Here is a 27104-nt window from a genome sequence, read left to right on the forward strand (position 1 = left end):
AAGGCATTTTAAAAGCATTGACCAGAAATTTTGCGCCTATGCTATTAATGTAGCTGTAGTTTATTTTGTATTCATTTATTTATTATTTATTTTTCCAGTACCTAGTTTTAGGTAGTTATTACGTTTTAATAAAATAATATTTAAAAGTGTTTTTTTACTTAAATAATTATAATAAATTAATATAACGGTCCAAATAATGAAATATTTAGATTTATTTATTTATTTAAAATTTAACACTTACGATAATACAAAATACGAATAATATAATCATAGCCTAATAGTTATTTATGATATAAGTGTTAAAAGTACACGTTTAAGGCACGCATGTGAAACTTTGCAGAATGAGCGATAACGAGTTCTGCAATTCACATGAGTGCTTTAAAAATGTACTTTTTAACACGCATATCATACAATATTTTTTCTACAAACGTAATTACAGGACAATATCTACAAAAACTTTTACTTGAACTTGACTGACATTCCATTTTTATATTTTTTTGACATTACATCAAAATTACCTATACGGTCAATACGAACTGCAGTGCCTTAAAAATATTTTTTCTACAACCGTGTTAAAAATGCAATTTTTAGCACTCCGTACGAGCGTTAAAAATGCTACTTTAAGGCACTAGTGCTTTAAAATATTTTTAAGGCACTGCAGTTCGTATTGACAGTATAGACAATTTTGATGTAATGTCAAAAAAATATAAAAATGGAATGTCAGTCAAGTTCAAGTAAAAGTTTTTTTAGATATTGTCCTGTAATTACGTTTGTAGAAAAAATATTGTATGATGTGTGTTAAAAAGTACATTTTTAAGGCACTCATGTGAATTGCAGAACTCGCTATCTCTCATTCTGCAACTTTCACATGTGTGCCTTAAACGTGTACTTTTAACACTTATATCATAAATAACTATTAAAGCACTAGTGCCTTAAAGTAGCATTTTTAACGCTCGTATGGAGTGCTAAAAATTGCATTTTTAACACGGTTGTAGAAAAATAGTATTTACATACATGAATTAGGTAATAATCAGCTAGGATACGAGATTTTCATCTATAAACGAAAAATTTTAAACTGTGAAATAGAGAATCCAGTAGATTAAAGGGCCGGTTGTTCGAACGCTAATCTGAAATGGAATCAACTGATCATTATCAAATATTTAATTACTGTCAATGTCAACTGTGATTGGGTTGCTGAAGACATAATTGATTACAATTATGAGATTAATTAATCAATTATGTTAATAATTGTTACGTTAATTGATAATTAATAATTAATGAATCAATCAATAATGTTAATTATCATAATGATAATTGATTACAATCAACTGATTGGCGTACGAACAACGGATTTTGTTATTTGATGGTTGTTAAGGGGACTAAAAGAATAACATTGGCAACATTGATTTTAATAACAGAATAATTTTTGACCTAGCGTACCTTTTCGTGACAAATCGGATATTTTTCGAGCCATCATCGGATAATCTAGAGAAATGCTATTGGCAACACTGCTGAGACAGTAAGTCCGTAAATGGCATTAGTTCATTCGCAGCATTTGGTAACCAACGTCTGTAGAAATTGAGCATACCCTTAAACCGTCGCGCGTCGTATTGTAGCTGTCGATAGGTCGTAGGTTGTGAAAAGTTGCGAATTGCGCTTTAGTGTAGGAAACAGAGGTTGAATCTCGCAAAATGGACACAAGTCCGGTTTTATTTTTTTTTTCTGGTATATCAAGGGGTGCTTATTATGAGACTAACTTTTTCTTTAAAAAATTCGCCCCGGACCCCCTTTCATCCCTTTAAAGGGGGTAATTTGTGGTTTTCTGCGTAACGTAGCCCTTCCTGTACATTTTTCAAAAAATTTGCTTTATAGTAAAATAAAGAGGACTATACTTCCTACTATTTATTTCCAGACAACATATGTCTATCAGCCACCGTTTAGCGGGGGTGGCGCCCCAAAGTTGACAAGTTTTTAAAAAAGATGTTTTTTAAAAAAAATATTTTTCCCTAACTTTAACGAAAATCAAGAAGGACCCCTGCGGCAATTAATCACAAATAAGTGGCTGATTTTTTGTTATAGGTTTCATTTTAGGACACCTGACCATTTTTTAATTACAGGGAGTTACATTTTAACCCGCCAGTGGTCGCTATATGAGATTTTCTCTCACGGTTTCAGAAAATTGCGCACAACTTTTTTTCTGGGAAATTATACGCGCTGTAGTTCCTTCTAGTCTCCTAACTATCCTCCCTCGACAATCTAATAGACTCGTCCGCTCAGATAGTGACACAGTTTACTTAGTATCACCATATTGTTGAGTCAGTGCGCTTCATGTGAGAGATTCTCTCATCAAGCGACCACCGGCGTCACCAACTGTGTATAAAAATTAATTTTATTTCCCCCCCTAAAACCTAAAATAATATCCTTTTATGATGTAATAAAAGGCGCCGTGGATGTGGTCGATGATATGAAAATCCTATATTTTGTTTCACGGGTTAGTTGTAGATGGTCACTTACCATATATTTTTCAATGGCGGCATCAATAGTCACATTTTATATAAAGATAATAATAATAAAACAGAAAAACGTCGTGTCTTTTTAAAGCAGATGGCTTTATCGTTGATGAAACCTCATCTTTTTTGTAAAATTTTGTAAAGAAAGGCAAAAGTTGGATATGTGAGAGAAAATCTCACGCGCGACCACTCGCGTAACAACCTACCTAGCGACCAATGCCGGGTTAAAAATCTCCTTTTATACCATCTGAACCGCTTATGCTAGCGTAAAAAAACTTTCAGAGATTACCCATATACAAGTATTATTTACAAATTTGTATAATGCACCCCCATATTTCCCCGGAACCACCCAAAAAAAGGAGAAATAATAAAGAAAATAATCAAAAATTGATTTTGGGCCACCACTGTAGCTTTAGGATGCAAAGGAAGTAAAATATGCATAGGTCATAATGTGTAGCCGACAGTGTGTTTGTGTCCCTGTACTTAAGCTGATGATGGCTCGTGCTGAGCCGAAACGCGTCCTATTTTGACCTTTTTAATAAAAAACTTTGTGGTACTTCTTCGAGTTTTTTGTACTTTGTTACCTCGAGACCATATTTGCGAAATATGGATACTTCTCTTAGTTCTCTTCATGATTTTGTGGAAGTATTGAAATCAAAAATTTTCAGCGTTTAATTCTTAGTTTAATTTGATGGTATGTACAGATATATTTAAGGCAAGGTAGATCAACTGCAAATATATGCAAAAACGGTTAGAGCAATTCATGGAGGAATAGGTATGTACAGAAATTAGGTAGAGAGGAAGAACAAATCAAGAAATAGAAAGTTTAATAACAGTATGTAAACAAAACAAGCTTTATAAAGGGAGAAAAAGTAGATTAGTTAAGATATTTATAGAAATTCTTGAAAATGAAATAAGTAACAGCGAAAAAATGACTAATTGATGCTTTTAAAATGATGATAATGTTAATCATTTTAAAAATTATAAAGACAGAATGCTAGAAATTGAAAGTAATGTAGAGGATAACCTAAAAGTAGAATATTGTAACAATATTTATTGTAACAACTGTAACGGGTAGTTCTTTCAGGACGACAGACTCAGTAAAACATAGGTTGAAAACAAAGCAAATCTATTAATTCTAAATTATATACAATATAAGGCAAAATAATAATTTAATATTCTATTTCGTCCCAGCGAAGTCCTCCTCCGGATGGGCGTCTGTAACAGAAGAGCAAAATTAACAGCGGTATTCAAATATATATTTATCGGGGCTCGCTCACTACGCTTGCCTCCGTTGAATCACGAGTCGCAAATTACCTCACTTCGGTACACCTTGCCTCTCGTCTCGAGTTGGCCTGCCTAAGTTTACGAATCACCTCAAAACAGTGCACGTCGCGACTCAGGTCGGCCTGCCTCGCTCACTTCGCTTGGCTGGTTATGTAGCCCAGAACGGTCGTTCAGGACTGACTGATTTCTGCTTGCGACCTTCTTAAATATCCGTGTGCCGGTGTTGTCTCGGAGAGGTGGAACTCGGTGGGGCATCTGCGCGAATTGAGAGAATCACTCGGTTCCCAGTGTCGAGGCGTGTTCAGCATATCGGCATATCATTACACCCCCTCTTCTTCGAAAAAAAAAAGAAGTAACATACCTTTTTTTGTCTACAGTCGTTTGATTCCATCTATTCCTCTGGGGGCTCGTCCGGGATTTCTTCTCACACCCACGGCTTTAAATCTTTTACATGCGCCGTCATCTGCTTGCGGCTACTGCTATCGGCAAATTTCAGTTTTACGATTACTGGCGATATCACGGATGTTACTATGTATGGTCCCGAGTACTTTGGCGCTAACTTGCTGGTGAACGTTGCGCTAGCCGATGATAGATAGTATTCCTTTTTCATGACACGGTCTCCTGGATGTGGCCGCCAGTCTCTTCGCCTTAAATCGTAATGTTTCTTGTGGTCCTCGAAAGCGTGTTCCATGTGTACTTTTGCCAATTCCCTTAACGCTTCTAACTTGCTTAAGTTTTCTGCGTACCCCTGTATACTCTGGTCGTTTGTCACATCTGTTGTATCTAATTCTCTTCCAAAATTGAGAAGCGCTGGTGAAAATCCTGTCGAATCGTGTTTTGACGAATTTATGGCATAGCATAATTCTGGTATGAATTTGTCCCAGTCTTTATGGTTATCCTCCACGTAAGTAGCTATCATTGTTTTCAGTACCTTGTTTGTTCGTTCTACTGGATTGCATTGGGGCGAGTATGGTGGTGTCAGAATGTGATTTATGTTGTAGGACTTCATGAATGCCCTAAAGCTGCTACTTGTGAACTGCGCGCCGTTGTCCGAGATGATTTTCTTTGGGATTCCGAATTGCATAATTACTTTTCATCGTAGAAAGTCGATGAGGGAGTTCGTAGACGCTGCTTTTATTGGTTGGGCGACGACCCATTTGGTAAACCGGTCTTGCACGACTATCAGGAAAGCGTTTCCCTTTGTAGATCTTGGGAATGGTCCCACTAAATCAATTGAGACAGTATGCCAAGGCTTTTCTACAGCGGACGGTTTTATTTTCCCGGCTGGTTGCATTTGAGACGGTTTATATTGGAGGCACTTCGTACAGTTTCTAACGTAGTCTGCAATTTGTTTGAACATCTTAGGTCAATAGTACTTCTGCGCTATTCGGCAAATTGTTTTTGCAATTCCTAAATGGCCGGCTGTGGTTGAGTCGTGATTTTCTTTCAAAATCTCTTTCCTTTTATAACTTGGTACGCATCATTTCCATGGGATGTTAAATTCTGGGTCGGCTAAATTGCGGCTGCTCCAAATGTGTTTATATAGTTTCTCGTTTGATATCTGTAAATCCGGGAAATTGTCTGGGTTTTGGAGCACATTCCTATATAAATTATCGTACCAATCGCATGATTCTAGTTCCGATGCTAACAACTCCAGCTCTGGTTCTTCATTAAAGGTTTCTTGTGGTTGCCGTGATAAAGCATCTGCTACCTTGTTCAGAACTCCCTTTCTATATATGACCTCGAAATCGTACTGCTGCAGTTCTAAACTCCATCTGACTAATCGGCCTGACCGGTTTTTGAGATTCTTCAGCCATTTGAGAGATTGGTGATCCGATATAACCTTGAAGTTGTATCCTTCTATGTATGGCTTCATTTGCTTTATCCCGTACACTATGGATAGACATTCTTTTTCAGTTGTGGAATATTTTGTCTCGGCTGGTGTGAGGGTTCGACTAGCGTATGCGATTACCTTATATTGGTCGTCGTATTTTTGTGTTAGCGCTACTCCAAGTCCGCAGTTTGATGCATCTATCTGTAGGTAGAACGTTTTTGAGAAATCGGGACACGCTAATACTGGAGCCGTCGTAAGTTTTGCTTTGAGTTCCTTAAACGCGTTTTCCTGCTTATCCGTCCATTTCCTTCTTATCTTCTTCTTTAGAAGCATGTTTAGTGGTCCTGCTATTGTCGAATAGTTCTCTATGAATCGCCGATACCATGAGGTTATTCCTAAAAAGCGACGGAGCTGACGTACATTTCTAGGTGCTGCAAGTTCGGTTATAGCGCTGGTCTTCTCCGGGTCAGTTTTTATTCCTTCTGCTCCCACAACGTGTCCTAAATATTTGAGTTCTGGCTGGCAGAATGTGCATTTTTCGAAGTTAAGTTGTAATCTGACTTCTTTTAGTCTTCGGAAGACCTCTTGTAGGTGATATAAATGCTCTTGGAATGTCTTCGATCTTACCACGATATCATCCAAGGAACGCGAATTCTACATCGGGCGGTATTACTTTGTCTAGCAGTCGTTGGAAAGTTGCTCCGGCGGAGTGCAGTCCGAACGGGGTAGTTCTGAATTGAAAATGACCTTTTCCGGGTACGCTAAATGCTGTCACTGGGTGGCTTGCTTCTTCCAGGGGTATTTGAAAATATCCCTGCTTCAAATCGAGGGTTGAGATGAAATTTGCTTCCTTAAGTCTATCCAGAATTTCTGATATCCGAGGTAGCGGATACGCGTCCTTTTCTGATAGTTCGTTGACTTTTCTAAAGTCAATGCAAAATCTGTAAGAGTTATCTTTTTTTCTAACTAGTACAATCGGTGAACTCCAACCACTTGCGGAGGGTTCGATAGTTCCTTCTTTCAACATTTTATCCACCTCTTGGTTGATGATCTGCAACATTGCGGGATTGTGCCGCCTATACGGCTGTTTGACGGGATCGCACCTTTTCTTTAATTTTATTTCGTGCTTTATTAAGTTGGTGGGACCTGTTAACTTCTCGAATTCCCTAAGCTCTTTTCTTAGGAATCTTTCTAGCTCTGTATTTTGAGTGGAGTCTTTTAAAGTGTTACATGTTTCCTCTTGATGTTGTTCGTACTGTTTGGATGTATCCCTATCGAACTTAAGTTCGATCGAATGTTCCCTGAGGAAATCCACTCCTAGTATTGCATCTTCCGTTAACCCTGGCATTATTATAAATGTTTGTCTTGTTTGTAAATTATCGATCTCGCAGTCAATTGTTAACTTCTGGTTGAGCTCCACTGAAGATCCGTTTGCTAGTCTAGATCTTCCGTTATAGCTATGTAGGTAGTGTTTGAATATCTGCGCTATTCTATCTCCGGCGTAATTTTTGGTGGTCCCTGTGTCAATTAATGCTTTGTAGGAACTTTGTCCGATTTTCAGTGATGCGAACAGTCGCATGTCATTGCTTGCTTGTTGTGTAACGGCTAGAACGAGCGGAGTCGAATCTTGCTTCTCAGACTGGGACGACTCCTTGTTTCTCCAGTCTTTTATTCGTTTCCCTGACGTCTGGAACAGCAGTCACTGCTGTAGACCCCTTCTTTGCCGCATCGCGAACAAAACTTTTTCCATGGGTTTTTACAATTCCTCCGGAAGTGACCTGGCATCTTGCACCGGAAGCATGTCCTTTTGGCATCGTATTCTGTAGGGTCTGTAGGTCTCCAATTTCCGTGAAAATTTTGATTTTCTCGGGTCCTTTCGTCTTCCAAAGTTTCGTATTCTTGGGCCAATTCTTGCAATCCCGATAAGTTTTCGAAATCCCGGCGGCGAGCATAAAGCTTATATTCTGGCAGCATATTTTTATATATCCTGTCGAATTCTTGGTTTCTTGAAAAAGATCCCTCTCGTCTGATTAATGTTTGAATATTCGTGATGTATCTATCCACTGGTTCGTTTTTCCTTTGCTTCCTTCCAATCCTTGATCCAATCCGCACCTTTCGGCGTCGCGCTGTAATTCCTCTTTGGAAAGACGATTTATCCATGACGTACCCGTCGTGGCACCTGATACTGAGTCTGTGTCTTTATCTGTCGGCATTTTTGGTATTATCCGGGCGTCGAATAACGACGTTTACTTGCGTATATTTCAACTTTTGCTCGGGCGCCAAATTTGTAACGGGTAGTTCTTTCAGGACGACAGACTCAGTAAAACACAGGTTGAAAACAAAGCAAATCTATTAATTCTAAATAATGTACAATATAAGGCAAAATAATAATTTAATATTCTATTTCGTCCCAGCGAAGTCCTCCTCCGGATGGGCGTCTGTAACAGAAGAACAAAATTAACAGCGGTATTCAAATATATATTTATCGGGGCTCGCTCACTACGCTTGCCTCCGTTGAATTACGAGTCGCAAATTACCTCACTTCGGTACACCTTGCGTCTCGTCTCGAGTTGGCCTGCCTAAGTTTACGAATCACCTCAAAACAGTGCACGTCGCGACTCAGGTCGGCCTGCCTCGCTCACTTCGCTTGGCTGGTTATGGAGCCCAGAACGGTCGTTCAGGACTGACTGATTTCTGCTTGCGACCTTCTTAAATATCCATGTGCCGGTGTTGTCTCGGAGAGGTGGAACTCGGTGGGGGCATCTGCGCGAATTGAGAGAATCGCTCGGTTCCCAGTGTCGAGGCGTGTTCAGCATATCGGCATATCATTACACAACTTACAATTACAATGAAACGAGCGGTTCGTATGTATATACGGCTTTATTTATTTATATATATTTTACACTGCGAATTCTAACTTATAACTAACTCTCCTAAAACTGCGATTTCCTTAAATATATAATAACGTCATTCTCGAGAATTCTAGACTTCGCCACCTCTAGCTATTGTGCCAACTTCCATCTACCGCACGTATCTCCTCTCCACTTCCATCCATAACGTGCTCTCGCCAGAATATTCTCCACTTACGTCGAGGTGGAACCGTTTGGAGCTGTTACTTGCGGTCGGTGATTAATTCTTTTGTTACAATATCTTGTAATTTTTTAAATTACAGAAATAAATTTTGTATTTAAAACCGCTTAGAAACACAATAAAGCTCTAATTGTTGGTGGAATATTTACTTTTGACCCTTAAGAGGATGGGTACGTATTTTCGGCTGCAATGCTATTCAAATGGAGATTCATTTTTTCGAATCCTGAGAAAACTAATAAGTATTTTTGAAAAATTTAAACGCAAAATGAAAGATAACGCTATTAGCGAGGGCCGAAAGTCCCTGAGAACTTCTATAATGTTTATTTTAATAAGTGTGATTTTTAATTTCAAATATCTGATTCAAAATAAACTTTTTATTTATTCTAAGGGACTTTCGGCCCTCGGTAATAGTTTAGTCTTTCATTCTGCGTTTAAATTTTTCAAAAATATTTATTGGTTTTTTCAGGATTCGAAAAAAATGAATACAATGTCCGTGGTAATATTTTCCAAATCTATCTTTGTCTTACAACGCACTCAATCGAATAGAATATTGTCAGCATATTGTCAGTCAGACACTGACAATAAGTGACAATTTTAAATATTTGACATGGCATCGGGAATATTTTGAGTTGTTGATTAAATACTATTGGTATATAGTGTATTTGATAAATAATTGATTTAAGCCGTGAACTTAATAAAAAGTTATTTATTGTGTATTATTTGTGGAAGATCCAAGCAGTGAATACATCAGGATAATATATTCTGTGATCCAAGTATTTTGTTGTTAAAGATGTTCAAAATTGTAAGCGTTCCATAGTAACAATATATCTATTATGAAAAAATCACTTTAACACTTTTCCTTTTTTCTCGATTGAGTATTAGTTTTTGTTGTACATATAAATTATTACAATCACTGAATACATAGTTAGTGAAAAAATTATCACATTTATTAACTGAATTAATAATTTGCAATTATACAAATAACAGTTATCCAAGAACATTCAAAAGCCATCTCTTAAAGTTAATCAAGACATTTTCAGGTAGAATGACATTCTAGTAATGTTTACATATCCATACCAGTGTGAATTTTACTATACGTAATTTGCCGTGTAAAGACAGAAAAAGTAGGAATAGCCGTAAAATATTTGCGAATTATGTACCCATGGCCTTAAATATATTGATCGCATCGAGCATCGCGGCGAGATGACTGGCGAGATGCAAGGCTTCACTATATTCGTGCACACCTATTATGGTTTCTTGATTTTCTTAATGGGCAATGTGTTAGTTTTATTACAGTGCAGCCCTGAAACGTCATTGTTTGATTTTTCTATATTGTTTTCACCCAATTTTGAAAAAATGTGAAAACTTAGAATTATCCACGTCCGTCTGTCCGTCTGTCTGTCTGTCTGTGATCACAACTCCTCCGTCAATATACAAGCTAGAATGACAAGTGAGGTGTCAAATGAAGGCTTATAATCCAAGGATGGTACTAAAGGTGAGATATTTGACCTAGGCTGTCTGTCCGTCGGTCCGTGCGACCGCGAATATAATTCTTCCGTCATTATAACAGCTATAATGACAAATGAAGTATCAGATGAAAGCTTATAATCCAAGAATGGTAGTAAATGTGAGATATTTGACTTAGGCTGTCTTTCCTTCGGTCCGTCCGACCGCGAATATAATTCCTACGTTATTATACCAGGTAGAATGACCAATAAGGTGTCAAATGAAAGCTTGTAATCCAAGGATGGTACTAAAAGTGACATATTTGACCTAGGCTGTCGGTCCGTCCGACCGCGAATATAATTCTTCCATCATTATAACAGCTAGAATGACAAATGAAGTGTCAAATGAAAGCTTATAATCCAAGAATAGTACCAAAGGTGTGATATTTGACCTAGGGTATCTGTCCGTCGGTCCGTCCGACGGACAGATAGCCTCCTACGTCATTATACCAGGTAGAATGACAAATGAGGTGTCAAATGAAAGCTTACAATCCAAGGATGGTATTAAATGTGAGAAATTTGACCTAATGTGCATCCCACCTTGACTTTACAGTACAGGTTCTTATGACCAACAGTGATGCCAAATTTTATCAGAAACAGGTTTTAAGTAAACATACTTTTTTCTATAGGATAACTATTAATAACTTAGGAATTAATATTATTGACATTTTGTGGCTGTCAGGGGTTCTAAAACATTTTTTTTTCAAAAAACACCTTTATGTGAACAAAATAAAAATAATTTTGTATAAATCATTTATATAATAATGTATTTAAGCGCATATGTTAAACCTTAGTAAATACGTAGGTACCTACAGAAATAATTAAAATACATTTAAACTATATATTTTAGCTTCTTTCTATAATCCCGTCTTCCTCACTTTCACTGTCACTGTCGTAGGGTATAAACACGTTAAAATGACATTAATTTCATCTTGTGATTAAGAATAACAATAAACTGCAATTAGGATCCAAATTTTCCAAATAATCAATGAGTTACTCAATACAATGTTATCAGTAATAATTTTAAGCTTATTTAATATTCTTTGTTATATTTTAATTTAGGTGAACTGACCATCAACAATTATACTTTTACTCTGGGCTAATTAGCAAAATACAAGGAAAAGTTATTTACCAGCAATTTTATTGCTGGAATCGAATCTTATTATTGTATGTATTAATAATATAGGTATGCAAAGTCCGCAGATAGTGTGCTACTTTTTTTATAAACAAAATGGCGCCCGAAAATCGTGTTTTTTTTCAATTTTTGCTCTATAACTCCAAAGATTTTAACTATACACCAAAAACACCCAAATAAAAATTCACCGCAATTAAAATCTGCACAGAGACTTGTTTTTCCCGATTCACTTCGACGAAAACTTTCCCCGTAAAAAGCGGGTTTTTCCAACTAAATCTTTAATTTTCAACTAAAATTTTAGATAAGTAATTGTTAATCAATAATTAAATAACTTAGTAATATAAAAGCCCTTTTTATATAGATTATAATTCCAGAAGCCGATGGAAATATAATGAACATTTTAGCAACAATTGAATTGTTAATTAAAAATTTACGGTAGCTATAATAACGACAATAATTACGATGCATAAGAATAACTATGATTTTTTCGTAAAAAGACACTATACCTATCTAATGTACTTTACAGAATTGAAATTGGACTATTTAAGCGGCCTGAGGAATATTTTAAAATTATAAATAATTTTTTGGCTCATAAACAAATAGAATATCTCGGGAAATATTAAACTAAATTAAATTGTAAAAACGGCATTCGAAAAACAGCGGCAGAGAGCTTCTTTTAAAAGAAAAAATGTTTAATTATGATGAGCAGTTCCTGAGATACAACCGGTCAAATTTGACCAAAATTTACGGCAAAGATATAAACAATAGGATCATAATTTTCAAACCATCACCTTTTTATTTTTGTCCTCTTTCTCCACACCAATTTTCATACCCTTAAAATACTCATAACAGATATTATTATAATAAAAACTATCGATAATACGTGTGAAAATTGCCAAAAATAGCAAAATTCCAATCAAAAATTAGGTTGGAGAAAATGTAACCCTCAAAGTTCAAAATCGGTATACGTTAAAAAAATGCATTTTCTCGGCTTCCCATGGAGCAATTTCCTTCATTCTTTTTCTGTTCCCAAGTAACTCGAGTAGAGCCATCGAACTAACGCATTATTAAATGTCAGACTTGCTTTTGTTTTGTTATAATTAATTAATTTATTTATCATAACACAAAATTTTAATTTGTTTAAATAAAAATTGTTTAAATAATTATACAGCTTTCAAATGAGAATATTTATGTTTTTAGCTTTAAAAGGTACACTTGTAGTAAGTTTATGTAAAAAAAAGCCTACAACTGGAAAAAATATGTAGTTTTCTGTTCTTATAAATAAATTAATCTATTATATTAAAACAAAAGCAAGTCTGACATTTAATAATGCATTAGATCGATGGCTCTACTCGAGTTACTTGGGAACAAAAAAAAATTAAGGAAATTGCTCCATGGGAAGCCGAGAAAATGCATTTTTTTAACGTATACCGATTTTGAACTTTGAGGGTTACATTTTCTCCAACCTAATTTTTGATTGGAATTTTGCTATTTTTGGCAATTTTCACACGTATTATCGATAGTTTTTATTATAATAATATATGTTATGAGTATTTTAAGGATATGAAAATTGGTGTGGAGAAAGAGGAAAAAAATAAAAAGGTGATGGTTTGAAAATTATGATCCTATTGTTTATATATTTGCCGTAAATTCTGGTCAATTTTGACCGGTTGTATCTCAGGAACTACTCACCATAATTAAACATTTTTTCTTTTAAAAGAAGTTCCCTGCCGCTTTTTTTCGAATGCCGCTTTTACAATTTAATTTAGTTTAATATTTCCCGAGATATTCTATTTGTTTATAGGCCAAAAAATTGTTTATAATTTTAAAATATTCCTGAGGCCGCTTAAATAGTCCAATTTCAATTCTGTAAAGTACATTAGATAGGTATAGTGCTTTTTTATGAAAAAATCATAGTTATTCTTATGCATCATAATTATTGTCGTTATTATAGCGACCGTACATTTTTAATTAACAATTCAATTGTTACTAAACTGTTTATTCAATTTCCATCGACTTCTGGAATTATAATCTATACAAAAAGGGCTTTTACATTACCAAGTTATTTAATTATTGATTAAGATTTACTTATCTAAAATTTTAGTTGAAAATTAAAGATTTTGTTGGAAAAACCCGCTTTTTACGGGGAAAGTTTTCGTCGAAGTGAATCGGGAAAAACACATCTCTATGCAGAATTTAATTGCGGTGAATTTTTATTTGGGTGTTTTTGGTGTAAAGTTAAAATCTTTGGAGTTATAGAGCAAAAATTGAAAAAAACACGATTTTCGGGCGCCATTTTGTTTATAAAAAAAGTAGCACACTATCTGCGGACTTTGTATACCTATATTATTAATGCATACAATAATAAGATTCGATTCCAGCAATAAAATTGCTGGTAAATCACTTTTCCCAAAAATGGCCTATTAAACCGGGAGATATTAACAGAAGTTCAACCACGATTTTCTAAGTCCTGCCCTTTGCAATACTGGAAGGTTAGAGAAGGTACTTACAATTTGTGGAAAAATCCACTGGTTTCCTGTGACATTTTCCTGTGAAAATTAGATTTTCCATGAAAAAAAAAATTGGGAGTTGCGATGAATTTTTAAGTCCTGCCATATCCATAGAATAACAGGATATTATCTATTTTATGAAGAAAATTTTTTGGGCAGGACGGTTGCAAAAGGACTAAGGGAGTATATAGATATACAAATATGTAATGAAAATAATGAAATTTTCATAATTTTCTAAGTCCTGCCAACTTAATAAATTAATCATATTTATGTCAAAATGACCAAAAAAAAGTTGGCATGACGTCACCTAATGTTTAAATGCACTTGTTTCTTGGAAAATTCTGTATAAAATTTTCACTCTGGTTCCGTGATTTTCTAAGTCATAAAATAAATTTCGTTATAAAATAAATAATTTCAGTAGACATTATTCAAAATGGCAGGATGTTTAGTTACACCTTTTTTACTATATATAGTTAAAAAATGTGTAAGAAAATTCGTGGAAAATTACACGATTTTCTAAGTCATGCCATTTCGCGCATATCTCAAGAAGGTTAATATAAATCTATTTTCAAAGAGGCAGGATGGTTGTATAGTTATTTCGTATAAAAAAATTAAATTGTGTGTCTGTAAAATTATTTCAACGTGTTATACAAACATATTCATATCACCACAATTTTCTGAGTCATACCATGTCGAGTATGCTTAAAAACACTAATCTAAAACCGTTGAAAACTTGGCAGGATAACCGCCAAGATGAATAATACAAAAAATTAATTTGTATATCATTAAAACAATCGAATACTATTAAATATTATTTTCCTGAATGTCTCGGAAGTTTTACACACTTTTCAAATCTAATAGCAAACTGTAACATCTTTATTTTAAGTGATTAGATAATATTTTTATCTAAGTAAACGCAATAAAAGTAAATAAACAATTTTTACAATTTATTGGTTATAGTAGGGAATTTACCTACCCATTATATTATACAGGGTGTCCAGAAACTCTCATAACAAACGAAAACCGGAGATTCCTCAGATAATTTTAAGAAAATTTAACTCAATTCACCTAGTTGAAGTCTTGTAATTAGTTTATTTAAAATAGCTCCAGAACGCTTTTATTTGGAAAAACGAAAACTGGTACACTTATTGTTCTTCCAGAGGTCAATTGTCAAATGTCAATTATCAATTGTCAATTTTTACTACCGGTCATAGCGGTCCGTTTTGGTTACGGAAACGGATATTTTATCGAATAACTTTTCTGTCTAACTTTTAAGCATTTCTGACACTGGATTATTAAATTCTGGGATAGTTTTGTACTAAAAGGTACTTTTGCTTTAACTCAGAAGAATACGCAGTTCTCTAGAAAAATCGATTTGAAAAAATTTTCGTTTTTTGGTTTTTTGAGTTTAAAAGAATTTAGAAAAATTCTATTGAGGAAAACGAAAACTGCTACGTTTATTTCTCTTCCAGAGATGAATCGATTTTATCAATTGTGAATTTCTAGTACTGGTCATAGGCATCCGTCTTGAGTAGATCAACGGATATTTTTTATCTCATAACTTATTGGCACATCAAAGAAACATGAAACGTAAATCAGGTTTCATGGAAATAAAACACTACTAAACAAATAGACGTCCGGCCATTTATGCGACTCTCCGAAAATAAAAATGTTTTATGAGCATGAATCACACTCGTTTCATTGGTAGGCGGACTTTAAGATTTGTTTTGCCCGTTTTATATTCATGAAACGTTGTTTATTGTTATCAATATATTTTTGTTGCATAGCAATTTTATTCCGCCGTCTTACTTGTTCGAACACAAAATACACACGCATGTACGAGTAACAGGCGCTAAGTTGCCGCACTCAACTGGTTTTCCTGATATTGTAGGATTGTAGATATTGTCCTGATATTGTTTCCTATATTTGATAGCAAAATGTCCTAACACTAACAACACCAGAATAAATCGATTTTTAAATACAGCACCTATCTACTTGCAACTTTTTGCATTGTGTTCAGGATAACATCAGGAAAAGGTGTACAATATAAAAATGGGTGGAAATTGCATTTAAGTGCATAACATGCATCCAAAAATGCATAAACCTGTCAAAATCAGTGTACTAAGGGCAAAATTTTGTTATTTGGGAGGTTTATGGAGTTACGAATACGCAAGCAGAACCGACCTCCGAATCACCTAGTGCTCAGAGTTGCTGCTAAGGCACGTCATCTGGAGTTTCGTGGGATATCGGCAATAAATTAAAGCAAACAGATTATTCGAGGGTTTTTGGGATGGCCGAACTGGAATATGACATTACAACCGACCCTCGGAGCACCTGGTGCCCAGGGTGACTGATCTCGAATTTAGAGGGTTTTTGGAGGTCGATTCTGATGGCGTATTCATGTTCAGCAACCACAAAACTCCTCGAGTAATCTACTTGCATCACTTTAGTGTCTGAAAGCCTCGAAATTTAAGAATATGGCGTGTATATCAGTCACCCCGAGCACTAGGTAAAGATCTGTTCTAATGTGACATTCTTGTTCAGAAACCCCAAAAACCACCTGAGTAATCTGTCTGTATCAATTTACTGCCGAAATTAGTATATAAATATGGTATAGAAAATGCTTAACAAATAAAAAGGTACCACAAAATATCATTTTATTATAATACTAAAATACAGGGTGTCCCATTTAAGAAAACTCAGAAAATACTCATTCCGAGTTTCAACCAACCCCGTAGACTAAAATTAAACATTTTGGTATACTATTAATAACTGACAAATAGTAGACTATATTAAAAATCTTTTAAACATAAATTAATACAAATTTGGATATCAAATCACTAACAATATACTACAAAAGGTGAATGGTGTGAATACAAAGGGTGTGAATGTTCCTACAAAATTAACAAAAAAACTTAATTATATTTTAAACTACCTCGTATAATATTTTAAAACACTATATTTTATTAAAGAGAACATCGAGTAGAATCCAAAAATGTAAAAATATACAGGGTATTCCATTAAAAAAAACATAAATTTGTGTCACCCTGTCAAAACGGGTAGCCCTGTATATTAGAAAATACTGTTAAATCACAGTCCTATCTGTGGAACATGTTTTACCTAATTAACTTTTTTCGTATATCTTAAGACAAACGAGTAATTGGACTTTGTCACACTATAGCCCCACCCTGTATACAAAATAACCATAAAACCATCCTGCCTCTTTGTAAATAGACTTATATTAAGATTCTTGAAACATATGCAAAATGGCATGACTTAGAAAATCATTGACTTTTTCACGAACTTTCTTACAAATCTAGGACTCCTGCCGTCTTACAAGAACCGTTTAACCTTCCTGCCGAGTACCGAAAAGGTTTTGATTGTATTTGAGTATTATAACTTTTTAAAGGCAGGACTAAGAAAATCACGGAATCAGGGTGAAAATTTTCCGCAGAATTTTCCAAGGGACAAGTATACTTAAACATTAGGAGACGTCATGCCAATATTTTTTTTGAGCATTTTGAAATAAATATGTTTAGTTCATTTAGTTGGCAGGACCTAGAAAATCATGAAAATTTCGTTATTTTCCTTACATGTTTATATACATACATACTCCGTTACCCCGTTTGCAACCCTCCTGCCCAAAAAATTTTCTTCATAAAATCGATAGTATCCTGTCTATCTACGGATATGGCAGGACTTCGAAATTCATCGCAAAACCCTATTTTTATTTTTTGGGAAAATCTAATTTTTACAGGAAAATGTCACAGGAAATTTGTGGATGTTTCCACAGATTGTAAGTACATCGTCTACCCTTCCAGTATTGCAAAAGGCAAGACTTAGAAAATCGTGGCTGAACTTCTGTATAATATCTCCCAGTCTATATTCTCCGGTAATCAGCCCAGACTATTTATTTATTCTCAACTGTAGGACCTGGTATGACAATATAAAACTTTACTTAAACTTGACTGACAAACTATTTTATATTTTTCTTGACATTACTTCAGAACTGTCAATACATAAATTAACAACCATAGAACAACATCCACTTTTAATGTTAATTATTCTAACATTCTTAACCAAAAAAAGTTATTACGCATATCGATTATAAAATTGCTGATTACTTTTCGAAAATGATTATCACTCACAAAAAAACAATGAAAAATATTGCTTTACTTGACTGTAATGGGTTAGTCTTAATTTAACATTTTTAGGGACCTACATTTTTAGGACCTTGGTAATGTCAGATTGAAAATTCTTTTGAAGTATGTTTGTGTACTGTAAAGTCAAGGTGGGACAGACATTAGGCTGTCTGTCCGTCCGACTGCGAATATAACTCCTCCCTCCGTCACTATACCAGGTAGAACAATAATTGAGGTGTCGAATGAAAGCTTATAATCCAAGGATGGTACTAAATGTGCGAAATTTGACCTAGGACTTCCGGTTTTATAAATGCGACCAGAAGTACTGTTTTAAAGTCACCGGAATAGTAGACGCGATATATTATTCAACGCTACTTCACAGGATGAGAACAAATATATACTTCCGGTTTCATGACTGTCTGTTCATCTGTCTTTCCGTCCGCGAATACAACTCCTCCAATATTAATACAGATAGAATGACAAATGAGGTATCAAATGAAAACTTTTAACCCAAGGATGGTACTATAAGGATGAGAAATTTTACATCGGACTTCCGGTTTTAAAGTTGCGACCGTATGAACTGTTCTGCAGTCACCGAAATAGTATAAGCGATATATCATTCGACGTGCCTTAGCAAGATGAGAACAAATTTTGGTTTTGGATTTTATCATTTGGATTTTTCATTAAAAAGTTCTAACCAAAAGTGGCGTTATAGTCGCAGAAATAATACATGTAACACATCAATCGAAGCATATTGAAAAGTTGAGTTTTAATCTTTAGTTCCTGTTTTGAAGTCATTTCTGTTTAAACAATGATGACCCAAAGTTTAGTCAAAATGACTCAAAATTAGAAAATCGTATATCCATCGATGCAAGTTACACGAAGTGTTCAAATATCGACTTCTAGTTCTACTTTCGATTACTTTGGGTCAAAACCTAGGACTTACGAAGTCCTATTACTTGTTATTTATATTGTTAACAGGTTTTTATTTCTTGTATTATAAAAATCATATTAGTTTCTTAACGTTTTTAGTGAACTTTGACAAACCTAATAACAGTTCTGAGAAAAAGGTTAAGGATAACCATAGTATTAATTTAAGAACGAAACGTGCTAAACCCGATGCAATAATAACGTTAACCTGGGAGACGAGTTCAGAATGTAAGTATTTTTTATTATACTTAGAATATCAACAACTACAGTTGAGTCGATGGTTGTTTACCCGTGCGTCATTAATACCTGGCGAGATTAAACACATACTTTTTATCTAGCATCGTTGTGTTTCACTGATGAAACTAAAGATAAATTAGCTACTTACCGCCTGGTATTACCTAAGTAAAGACACATGTTATTTTTATGAACGCTCTAGAAACGCTCTAAGCGCTCTAAGCCAAGCCGCACACCAAAGAAACATGAAACGAAAAACATGAAACATGAAACGAAAAACATGTTTCATGAAAAGAAAACACTGCTAAACAAATCTCAAAGTCCGCCTACCAATGAAACGAGTGTGATTCATGCTCATGACACATTTTTATTTTCGGAGAGTTTCATAAATGGCCGGACATATATTTGTTTAGCAGTGGTTTATTTCCATGAAACGTAATTTACGTTTCATGTTTCTTTGATATGCGGCCTGCCTAAGAGAAATAGTCTTGAAACAAATTAAATAACCAAACACCAAGCACCAGCATAAACAAAGGTCTAGATCCCTTAAGAGTCTAGACACATTACATCGAAAAGAGATAGGTGCCTACAAAAAAGACGCTTAGGGACGTTTTCAGATTTTAAGTACTATTTGTGACATTTCTGGTTTGTTTACTTGTAGCTGTTATTTTTACACAAACAGTTTTCACAACTAATTTTATATTGGAGTTTGAAATTTTATGGTAGGTAAGTGTATTTTATTTTGCTATTAATTTATATGCAAAGTTAACCTCATTCACCCAGTTAACAGGTTTCCGCAATAGGGCAAAAAATGACAAAATGGAAATATTTTATTGAATTTTTTTAGATTATGCCTGGACAAACTCTTACCTTTAATTTATTTTATTAATCACTAATGATATTAAAAGAACTTATTAAGCTTCTTCAAATGTAGCTGTAATTCTGCACCAAAATTTTAAGGCAAAACTATTGTAATAGCATGAGAGCTGTTAGACAATTTTGAGTAGCTATTTTAGGCAATCTGAAAATTTTTCAGGTGACTCTTCCATGATAGCCTAATATAAAAATGGCGGTCTGGCTGGAGAGTAGCGGTTATTTTCCACAAAAATCCCCCCAAATTAAAAAAAAATGGTAAGAATTGTTATTACAAAAAATATCATTGACGTGACCTTAAAGTAAATTTAAATAAATAAAATTTAACGTGAAGTAAAACACTCCCTGGTGTAGTTGGTATATTTAATAAAAATTTTAAAAATTTTTTAAAAATCCAAAAGGATTACGTTCAGAACGTTTTCGGACTTATCAGTCCATCATCAGTGAACTCCCTGTCCTTGCTAAATAGCCACAATGCCAAACACTGGTTACGTTCTATGTTCAAACTACATAGTAAAAGTTATAAAAGAATTTGGCCTAAATCGGATGCCAATGGATTACTTCCAGCAACATGATTCTCTACTGCATTAAATTAAAAATTTTTTTGTGATTAGATCTTCATCGCAAATTTTTTTTTAATTTAATGCAGTAGAGCATCATGTTGCTGGAAGTAATCCATTGGCATCCGATTTAGGCCAAATTCTTTTATAACTTTTACTATGTAGTTTGAACATACAACTTAACCAGTGTTTGGCATTGAGGCTATTTAGCAAGGACAGGGAGTTCACTGATGATGAAGTCCGAAAACGTTCTGAACGTAATCCTTTTGGATTTTTAAAAAAATTTTAAAATTTTTATTAAATATACCAACTACACCAGGGAGTGTTTTACTTCACGTTAAATTTTATTTAACTAGATGGTATACAGTATACAGCCAACCTTCGGGTATTATCCCGTTTTATTTAAATTTAAATATTCAAATATAAAGAAAATAAATTGGCCAGGCGATTTGCGGGAGATTATAACTCTACAAGATGCTTGCATGGGCGCCCCAGGAATATTTTCAGGGGGTGCATCTGAACTTCAGAAGATTGTATCTGAATCTGTACATACTATTAACCAGTATAAAATATACAACTATACATACATACAATAGCTATGTACTTTCTTTCCGGACAGGCGGGTGCAATTGTTATTTTGACAGGGTTATTTTTAATATTAAAAATACATATTCTAAAAAAGACAGGTTTTTCTTTTGGTGAAGTTTTCTAACTGCCAGGTGATCAAAAAAATTACCCGTGCATGTGAATGAAAAGTGCTGTAGGTAAGCAGCGGTGTGAGAAAGAGCGTATACCGATAGCTGTTTGCGATCGTAGCGAGTTCGTTCGCTCGAGCAAAATCACGTGACCTGGCGGTACCCATGTTGTTGTGCCTCAAAATGTTGGAGTAATTAAGTTTGTTCTAGCAAACAGTCTTTTATAAAAAGAACATGTAAGCTTACCTTCAGCAATATTTCTGAAATTCTCTTTGGTTCGCTGATGAACCATAGCATCATAAACTGATTGCGGCAAACAATCTCCCTCAAACCAATTAAGATCCAATTTATCCATATTTAGTATCCATTCATTTCCGTTAGGTGTTAAAGAACTGGGGACTTGCAAATATGAAATATGCGTTTCGACAAATGCTCGTAATATACTGAGTTCTTAGCAGTAGTGATGTTGAAAAAGTAACTATTCGTTAGAAAGTACTCGTTACTTACGAATACCGAAAGTAACGATTACTATACAGAGAGGCAAATCGTTACTTTGATTACTTTGATTACTTCGTACCAATCGTATCAGAACTAGTAACGACTATTGTATCTACTTTGATTACTTTAATTACTCTGATTACTTCGTTACTTCATACCAATCGTATTAGAGCGAGTATGTAACGACTATTGTATCTACTTTGATTACTTTGATTACTTCGTTACTTCGTAGCAATCGTATCAGAGCGAGTAACGACTATTATATCTACTTTGATTACTCTGATTACTTCGTATCAATCGTAACAGAGCGAGTAACGACTATTGTATCTACTTTGATTACTTTAATTACACTGATTACTTCGTACTTCGTGAAGGTCGTTATTATATCGTAATACTTATAATACAAAATACCTACCTACTGAGAAATACGATTCTCGATATGATTACCGGTACTCAAATACAAAAGTAACAAAAGTAATCATAGTAATCAAATCATTTTTATCCCTTAAACAGATCGGTGAAGGTCATTGTTATATCAGAATACCTATACAACATATCTACCTACTGAGAAATACGATTCTCGATATGATTACCGGTACTCAAATACAAAAGTAACAAAAATAATAATAGTAATCAAAGTAACGAATACTGTAAATGATTACTGTATACAAAATACCTACCTACTGAGAAATACGATTCTCGATATGATTACCGGTAATCAAATACAAAAGTAACAAAAGTAATCATAGTAATCAAAGTAACGAATACTGTAAATGATTACTTTATACAAAAGTAACGATTTGTAACGAATACTCGAAAGTAACTACATATAATCAACATCACTACTTAGCAGATGTTGTCTGTCTCAATTTGGCTTTACACGGAGGCAAAATAGATGGATCAGACTTTTTCAATGTTTTTTTAAAAGGTTCATATTTCTTATTAGACTTTTAATTTCAGCAGAATGTTTGAAATCATGCTTTCTTAATATTTTTTGATAAATTTTTTGTACCATAAATACATGGGTATCAGGTCACGTGATTTTACTCGAGTGAACGGACTCGCTGCGATAGAGGACGCAAACCGCTATCGATATACGCTCTTTCTCACGCTGCTGCTTGCCTATTGTAGCGCTTTTCATTCACATGCACGCTTAATTTGTTTGATCACCTGGCAGTTAGAAAATTTCACCAAAAGAAAAACCTGTCTTTTTTTAAATATTTATTTTTAATATTAAAAATACCCTGTCAAAATAACAATTGCAGCCGCCTGTCCGGAAAGAAAGTACATAGCTATGGTACATAGCTATGCATGTATAGTTGTATATTTTACAGGGGCGGTCCGTCGGGGTAGGCAAGGTAGGCGCTGCCTAACCTCTTCAAATGTACAATGCAATAATAAATTATTTATTAATATATTTATTAAAATATTTATCAATACTTATTTCAAAATTGTATTTTATAAATTTTGACACAATGCGTAAGTATCTAAAATAAAAAAGCAACTTTTTAATTTCTCTTCGAAGTTGTAATTATTGTACGCTCCTCGTAGTAGTACTACTGACTTCTATTATTATGTCACTACCCTATGGTCAGGCACTTTAAAATCCGCCTAACCTAAAGAACAGAACAGAATGATATGCGTCTCTATTCTTTACGCTCAGCGCGAGCGCTTTACTGTGGCTTGTCTAGCCCTAGTGGACGAGAATTTCCGGGAACTTTTTGGGGCTAGGTTAGGCTACATTTGTTTGCGCCTTCGGCAATGGTTGTCCCCAGCTGCATCTCGGGATAGCCAATTGTATGTTTTAGGATCCTGACTACAAATACTGAAAAAAACTAAAGGTGCGAATTTTGCATGAAATTTGGTACGTGGAGTTAGAATAATATTTGGAACAACTTTTTCAAATAACTTTTTCCGATATCTCTAACGCAAAGCAGAATATCGAAAATTTGTCCTGTTTGTACATTAGCAGTATATCGCGTTTAAAATTTAAATTTGAGTTGACTATGACTATCTTGCAGAGTTAAAGTCTCTCGCAAATCGCCTGGCCTGTTTATTTTCTTTATATTTGAATATTTAAATTTATTTTAAAGCCACGTCAATGATATTTTTTGTAATAACAATTTTTACCCTTTTTTAACTTTGGGGGGATTTTTGGGAAAAATAACCGCTACCCTCTTAGGCTATCATGGAAGAGTCACGTGAAAAATTTCAGATTGCCTAAAATACCTACTCAAAAATGTCTAACAGCTCTCGGACTATAACATTTTCATTCTATTTTTATTTGATAACATCAAAATTTATATTACAATCCATGATCGGAGCAGTAGCCACTGTCTGTCACTTGCTGTTGGGTGGAGTAAATTTTTGACTTATTTCGAATATATGCTTTAAATGACAACGCACGTGTAAAGAACCATGGACTCAACTGTAACTAAAAGGTTATACCGGGATAAGATGTTGCTAACGATCTAAACAGTGTTATTTTAGATAGTACCTAATGTTTATTAATATTTTTTAGGTATGGATAAATAACATCCAAAAAGCAAAATATTCGGAAATAATGGGCTCTAAGGGCAAAGATTAGAAGGAAGTATGTGAATATATAGATACTAATCAATATAAAAGCGTTAAGACATAAAAATAGTATAATATAGTATAATAAATAGTAAAGATAATAGAAATATAAATGAAAAAATATTTAAATATTCCCTAGATATAATTATAAACTGTAATTTTTCTTTACTGATAATAAACTGCAAAATTGTTTATAATGTTGTCTAATTAGCCCTCAACGGGTATGGTGATTCACCATACCAGTGGTGATTTAGTTAACCATCTAAGGGTACGAACATATTATCGTTTCTCTAAATAGAAGCGTTCTGGAGGTATTTATAAAAACTAATTACAAGACGCCTTCTTCAAAGAGCTCTAGCTGCTTTAGGAAGCATTTTCGGACTAGGTGATTTGGGTTAAATCTTAATATTCTGAGCCCAGGAATCTACAGTTAAATCTTCTCCAATTATTAATGAAACACCCTGTATATTGCAAAATTTAAATAAATTGCAAATTGCATAATACAACCTTATTAACTAATAAGTTCTGAGTATATCACCCAAATATAGGTAATAATAATAAACCTAATAAACTCTAATAAACCAAAGTCGAAAAATAGATTTGAATTGTTGAGACCCATTTTTTTAAAACAGATTCAGTTTTTTTAAGCTAAGGATAAATGGACATTGAAAATGAGCGCAAACAAAGATGCTCTGTACTTTAACCGGCAAATGCATAGATATACCTAAATACAATGTATAGATAAAGTACAGATTAAACGAAAATATACGCAAACAATACACAGTGTTTCAATGTTTTAAATTTTCAACGGTAAAGCGATTACAAATATTACAATCTGGCAATATACATTATACAATGTCTCACACACAGCCAATGGTGAATAGACAACAAAAAGTAGCTTGAAAACAAAAAAGTTCTGTAATTATAGAAAGGCGAGATACAGAAAATAGATAGGTACCTGTAGGTACCTATATAAATATAGTTTATATATTAGATAAAGAATCTATTTCACGAAAATGTCAATCTCCAAAGAATATACACTGTTCAAAGCATTTTAATAGTAACATAATTGTAGAATATTTTGTTCAATTTTTTGAATGGAATTTTGTGTCGACATGCCTAGTTGGGGTCCCTGAATGTCAGGGGCCCAGTATAATTGATACAGCTGATACGGCGGTAGCTACGCCTCTGACCAAGATAGAAATAGCAAGAAATGCGTTTATAAAAATGAAAACAATTATCTGCAACAAAAACCTTAGATTAGCTCTGAGAATAAGAGCTTTGAGATACTACGTGTTCTCAATACTGCAATATGAACTTGAAAGCTGGACATTGAAGCAAAAAACACATAAATAAGCTACAGTTATTTGAAAAGTGGTCTTGCAAAGGGATTCTGAGAATTGCATGGACATAGAAGAAAACGAACACGGAAGTATTGCGAGAATTGGCAAAGAAAACGAAATAATAAATACAATAAAAATAAGAAAGGTTTAATGTCTGTCTCTCTCTCTTTCTCTCTCTCTCTCTCTCTCTCTCTCTCTCTCTCTCTCTCTCTCTCTTTCTCTCTTTTCTCTGTGTGTGTGTGTGTCTGCATGCACTCCCTTCACAGGTCAACCACTACCATCGATGCGCACTGGAAATGGACCACTGTTAACGATATAAAACACCGTCGATCGTAACACAGAAGATAGCTCAAACTGGAGTACTGATGAGGTGAAAACTTCTGGGCCTAGGCCAAACTAGCTTAGATAAAAGGCATTATATTTTATTTCGATTCAGAGATCATTACCATCTTTCTATGGACCATTTCGAACTCTTTTGTTCTTATCAGGAAAGCAGTGTAATGATGCTCTGAATCGAAAAATAAACACCCTTGCCATTCATGCCAATTACAAAATATAATTAACATTAAGACGCGATAGCGATCTCTATTAACAAAATGTCGAAATCAAAAAGACTCAAGTTTCAAACAAATAAATGTTTAAAAATAATAAAATCTTTGGATTTCTTAATTCGGAAACAGATTCTCTCTTATAACTATTCCCATCCTTCTAAAAATTGCAAGGAATAAAGGGTGATGAATATAGAGACATGGGGAGTCTACATAGTTGCACTCCACAACATATCAATTCACCGAGGTAAAGATCAACAAATCTGCTTCCTAGTACTCAATAAGTGAGTAAAAACGCAGGTAGATAAAAGGTATTATATTTAATTTCTATTCAGAGATTATTACCAGCTTTCTATGGACCATTTCGAACTCTTTTGTTCTTATCAGGAAAGCAGTGTAATGATGCTCTGAATCGAAAAATAAACACCCTTGCCATTCATGCCAATTACAAAATATAATTAACATTAAGACGCGATAGCGATCTCTATTAACAAAATGTCGAAATCAAAAAGACTCAAGTTTCAAACAAATAAATGTTTAAAAATAATAAAATCTTTGGATTTCTTAATTCGGAAACAGATTCTCTCTTATAACTATTCCCATCCTTCTAAAAATTGCAAGGAATAAAGGGTGATGAATGTAGAGACATGGGGAGTCTACATAGTTGCATTCCACAACATATTAATTCACCGAGGTAAAGATCAACAAATCTGCTTCCTAGTACTCAATACGTGAGTAAAAACGCAGGTAGATAAAAGGCATTATATTTAATTTCGATTCAGAGATCATTACCATCTTTCTATGAACCATTTCGAACTCTTTTGTTCTCATCA

The 27104-nt window shown here is 34.3% G+C and overlaps 1 protein-coding gene and 1 long non-coding RNA gene across 3 annotated transcripts in view; one reads left to right on the forward strand and one right to left on the reverse strand.

The window, feature by feature from the left end:
• Nucleotides 1-24577, forward strand: part of LOC126881203 (uncharacterized) — a 95399-nt gene extending 70822 nt beyond the window's left edge. The window contains exons 4-5 of the mRNA XM_050645308.1: nt 19046-19171; nt 24325-24577. Coding sequence (XP_050501265.1) covers nt 19046-19171; nt 24325-24338 — 140 coding nt within the window. The 3' untranslated portion in view covers nt 24339-24577. The remainder of the gene's footprint in view (nt 1-19045; nt 19172-24324) is intronic.
• LOC126881205 (uncharacterized) lies at nt 3623-8447 on the reverse strand. 2 transcript variants are annotated; one of them, XR_007696757.1, is made up of 2 exons: nt 8169-8447; nt 3623-3728 (listed from the first exon to the last, which is right to left on the reverse strand). It is a non-coding gene; the product is annotated as an uncharacterized LOC126881205 (long non-coding RNA). The 2 variants fall into 2 exon arrangements; XR_007696756.1 differs by lacking the exon at nt 3623-3728 and adding an exon at nt 7964-8069.
• Nucleotides 24578-27104: the final 2527 nt, after the last annotated feature.

The sequence above is a fragment of the Diabrotica virgifera genome, chromosome 3 (assembly GCF_917563875.1).
Source record: "Diabrotica virgifera virgifera chromosome 3, PGI_DIABVI_V3a".
Classification (NCBI taxonomy): Eukaryota; Metazoa; Arthropoda; class Insecta; order Coleoptera; family Chrysomelidae; genus Diabrotica; species Diabrotica virgifera.